At 38.6% G+C, this 4,574-nt stretch overlaps 1 protein-coding gene across 1 annotated transcript in view; it reads right to left on the bottom strand.

Annotated features, from left to right (window-relative positions):
* Positions 1–4,574, bottom strand: part of UBE2G2 (ubiquitin-conjugating enzyme E2G 2) — a 57,685-nt gene that overhangs the window by 30,622 nt on the left and 22,489 nt on the right. Inside the window, exons 2-3 of the mRNA XM_006898415.1 lie at positions 3,884–3,919; positions 3,735–3,780 (exon numbers count right to left, since the gene is read on the bottom strand). Coding sequence (XP_006898477.1) covers positions 3,735–3,780; positions 3,884–3,919 — 82 coding nt within the window. The remainder of the gene's footprint in view (positions 1–3,734; positions 3,781–3,883; positions 3,920–4,574) is intronic.

Here is a 4,574-nt window from a genome sequence, read left to right as displayed (position 1 = left end):
CTGTGCTGTTGAAGAAGAGTATTAAATATACCATGGACTGTGAAGAGAACAAACAGATCATCCTGGAGAGGGTTAAACTGGGCTGCTCCTTGGAGGCAAGGATTCTGAGGCTTCGTCTGACATACTTTGGACATGTTGCAAAGAGGGACCAGTCCTTGGAGAAAAACATCATGCTTGGGAGGGTGGACGGCCAACACAAGAGAGGAAGACCCTCTATGAGGTGGACTGATTCAGTGACAGGGGTTATAGGGGTAGGTATGTCAGAGATAATGAGATTTCATGGGATAGGGGAGGGTTTAGGGCTGTTGTAAATAGGGATGAGTCACAGGCAACTCGATGGCACATAACAACAACAACTAATGAGTTGTAATTAATGCTATAAAATAAAATGTATATGAATGACTGAAAACCCAATTTTTTTAAACAAAAATAAACAAAATAAGTGCAATTATGTTGTTGCTGTTAGATGAGATTAGTCAAGTACCATCCACAGTGATTCTACGAACAACATATCTGAACTCCATTCTATCTTGTGCCATCCTCACACTTTCTGACACATTCCAGCCCATTGCAGCAATCACCGGGTCAATCCATGTGGTTGAAAGTCTTCCTCTCTTTCTCCAATCGTCCACTTTTCCAAGCATGATTTCCCCCTCCAAGGAATAATCTCTTCTGGCAACATTCTCTAAGTATGTAAGGTGAAGCTTTATCATCTTTGCCTCCAAGGAGCACTCTGGCTGCACTTTCTCTAAAACATATTTGTTTGTTGTTTTGGCAGCCCACAGGATATTAAGTACTCTTTTGTAACACCACAGAGGCATTAATTCTTCTTCTGTCATCCTTAGTCATAGTCCAGCGCTCAGATGCACAGCAGATGACTAGAAAGACTGTAGTTTGAATCAGATAAACCCTAATCCTAATACTGTTATCACTTCTCTTCAATAATTTGGAGAGGTCCCTAATTGCAGGCTTTCCCAGTGCAGTAATTCTGCTGATTTCCTGGCTGCAGTACCAAAGGTATTAAGTGTGGATCCAAGTAAGATGAAGTTGTTGATAGTTTCAATCTTTATCTATCATGATAGATGTCTATAGGTCCAGTGGTAGGAATTTTGTTTTCTCAATAATGAGATGCAATCCATTGAAGGATGTATTCTTTGATCTTCTGCAGCAACTGCTTCAAGTCCTCCTCACTTTCAGCATACAAGTTCATCTGTAAAAGGCAGTTTATTAATGAGTCTTTGTCTGGTCCTGATGCCAAATTCTTCTTCACAGGGTCACAATGTCTTGAATAATTTGCTCAGCACACAGACTGAATAGGTATGGAGAGGGCATACAACTCTGACCCACTCCTTTCTTAATTTTAAACCATGCAATGTTCCCTTGCTTTGTTCATACAATAGCCTCTTGGTACAGATATAGGTTTCACATAAGCACAATAAGTGTTCTGAGAATTGCCATTCTTCCCAATGAATTATGGTATAAGACCACTATTATAAAAAACTAAGAAAAGGCTTATAAACAGAAACAATCTTAGAGCATTCATAGTGATGAAAAGGGAATAAAAATTTTAAAAGACAAGAATACAGTCTAAGCACCAGGCAAACTCAGAAATTTTTATTAGATTGAGAATTACTTCTTGAAACCAGAGTTCACACTTGCTCCATGGCAGAATAAGCATAGTGAAAAGGAAAGACGTGCTTGCACCTCACCTCCTACTCAACAGACTCCTCCTCCTCTTCTTCCTGAGTACTCTCTTGTCTACCTCCTTTTGACATTACCAGTTGTAATCTACTGAAAATTCCATTTTAGGTTCTCTGCTTCCTCCATTTTAATTGAACATGTCACAAGAAGTACTTAATCCCCAATGCTGTCTTTTGTTCTTTTTCTGCTCCTACCCCATGGCCATGGTCCAGACCCTCCTTATAGGAACACTTCTCACTCTAACAAAATACAACATAAAAGTTTTTTAACTAGATAAAAGTTTTTTAACTAGATCAAACATCTTATTTTACTGATGAGAAAACTGAGACTGATTATAATAAATCTTATATAACTACTTTGTATTGTTAACGTATTGTTAAAGACGAGAACTTAAAACTGTCTAAAAACTGCATACACTGACTGAGGAAGAAAGAGAAATAAAAATCCTGTATCACTGGGCTACAGGTCTCTAGAATCATGAGTTCATACTTTCCTCATCATTTCTCTTTCAAGGTGATAGCACTGTTAGTTAGATATAAAACTGAGTTACACCTTTTCTAGTATAAGGCCAGGATCCATGCTGTTCAGCCTGCAAGTACAAATAAATCATGTCTCTTCATCACAGATACTAGGAAGCCTACAAGTTCAGACAGAACAAACAGAGAAAGGGGGGGAAAGAAAGCAAGAAGAAAAGAATGAGAAAGGGAGAGGGGAAGGAAATAGTAGCACTAGCTCAATAAGGAAAGAAAAATCCTCACTTAGCAAGCACACAGAGGCACAATGTCCTCAAAGAGCCTTTCTTCAGGTCAAACCTGAGCCTGGAGAGACTTCTCAAAGCCAAAGCTACTCGTATGAGGGAGGCTAAAACCACCCTAACCATCTGTAATGGCTAATTTTATGCGTCACCTTGGCTAGGCTACAGTTGCCCAAGATTTGGACAAACACTACACTAGCAGTTGTTCCACAGTGTAATCAATCAGTTGAAAGTTTCCAAAGAGTGGTCTGCTGTCAGAGTATAAATAGATATTTTAATAGAACTCTCTCTTTTCATTATGTATTCTTTCCATTGCCTGATCTTCAGATTTGGAATGCAAGCCTACAAGAAGTCCTAGTCTGCTGTCTGGCCTATACATTTTCAATTTGGCAGCTCTCACAATCATAGGAGATAGGGTTTTGACATTACTCTCCCTACATGTATATACACATTGTTGTTTGTTGTTATGTGCCATTGAGTCACCTGCAACTCATAGCGACCCTATGAATAACAGCTCTGAAGCCTGCCCTGTCCTGAGCCAGTCTTACTGACTCCAACACACCTACTCCCATTGCCCCAGTTACTGTGTCAATCCTTCTCATCCTGGGTCTTCCTTTCCTGAGCTGTCCCTTTACCTTTTGAGCATGATATACTTCTCCAAGGACTAGACCCTCCTGGCCACATGGCCAAAGTATGTGAGACAAAGCCTCAAAATCCTACCTACACATATATATAGAGAGAGCACTAGTAACTTAGTGGCAAGAAGTTGTGCTGAAATCCCAAAGGCACATGGTTCAAATCCACCAGCTACTCTGTAGGAGAAGGATAGGCAATCTCCTCCTATGTGATTGATAAACTCCCTCTGAAAACCCACTGGAGGGTCAGCCAAGGTACACAATTACACAACAACATATATACACACACATAGATAGATATAAATACACAAACATATAAGTAACTTGCTACTTCTTTCTCCAGAAATCGACATCATCATACAGTATTAAAAAATTATTTTAAAACTCTGCAGAAAGATAATATATGCAATAAAGGCTTTCATTGTTTGTAAGGTGATACTTCCTTTTTTCAATCATTTTCATATTGTTTTCTACTTTCAGATCAGCAGGCAAAACAGAATTGCAAGTTAAAATATTCGTTAGCCTTTTTTCTAAGTCGCACTTCAGTACTAACTGTAACTCATAGGCCTAAGAGTTTCATAGTCTTTCCTAAGACTTCCAAGAAAGTCATAAAAACTAATGACACATATAATTAAATGACTTACATAATCAAGGCCTCCCATTCAAAAAAATTCTCTTCATTCATGGGGCCTGCCGGAAAATGGGGGGAAAAAATCCAGACATTTTATTTAACTTTAAACATGACCTTAGCAATTAATAATAAACCATAAAGAAGTTATCATTACTAACTTACCTGCCACAATTCCTTCTGGAGGATTCAGTGTTAATTCTATAAAAATAAAAAAGTGAAATTTTTACTTAATGGAGTAAATGTTATATTGGCATCTTAATTCATTAGCTTTAAAAGATATATATTATAAATTATACATTATGAATATTAACAGATGAAAAATCTGTTTGCCCAAAGTGAATGCCTGCTTCAGTTATATTTCTGATGTTGTTGTTAAGTGCTGTCAAGTCTTAGACAACTCACAGTGAAAGGCCTGAGCACTGATCATAGAGTTTCCGAAGGCAAGCCATTTCCGGAGTGGATGCCACTCCTGCTTCCAAGCTTGTTTTAATCAGGAAGCTCCACCAAACACTGTCCACCATGAGTAACCATTATCACATCTGGCACATCAGTGTCACAGTGTTTAGCTCAGAGCAACCTCTGCACACAGCACCCTGCTGTACCTCTCTGTACAGCAATGCACAGACCAATGCTATGTATTTCTAATAGTCTGCAAATAATTCCTTTAATTCGAGAGGCACAATTTTAGAGTTAAAAATCCTTCATTTTATAAAAAGGAAAGAAAACTAACAATTAGTATCTTTCCAAAATACTCCTGCTGTTCCTACTGCCAAAGGGGCCCTTTAGAGTAGTGAGAGAAGATCTTCACCCTGAAACCCACAGCGTCCCTTTTCAGCAGGAAGTAGCTAAGAGA

This window comes from Elephantulus edwardii, unplaced genomic scaffold (genome assembly GCF_000299155.1).
Source record: "Elephantulus edwardii isolate Elephantulus edwardi_28Jun2011 unplaced genomic scaffold, EleEdw1.0 scaffold00228, whole genome shotgun sequence".
NCBI lineage: Eukaryota > Metazoa > Chordata > Mammalia > Macroscelidea > Macroscelididae > Elephantulus > Elephantulus edwardii.
This window is presented reverse-complemented; position numbering and strand designations above follow the sequence as displayed.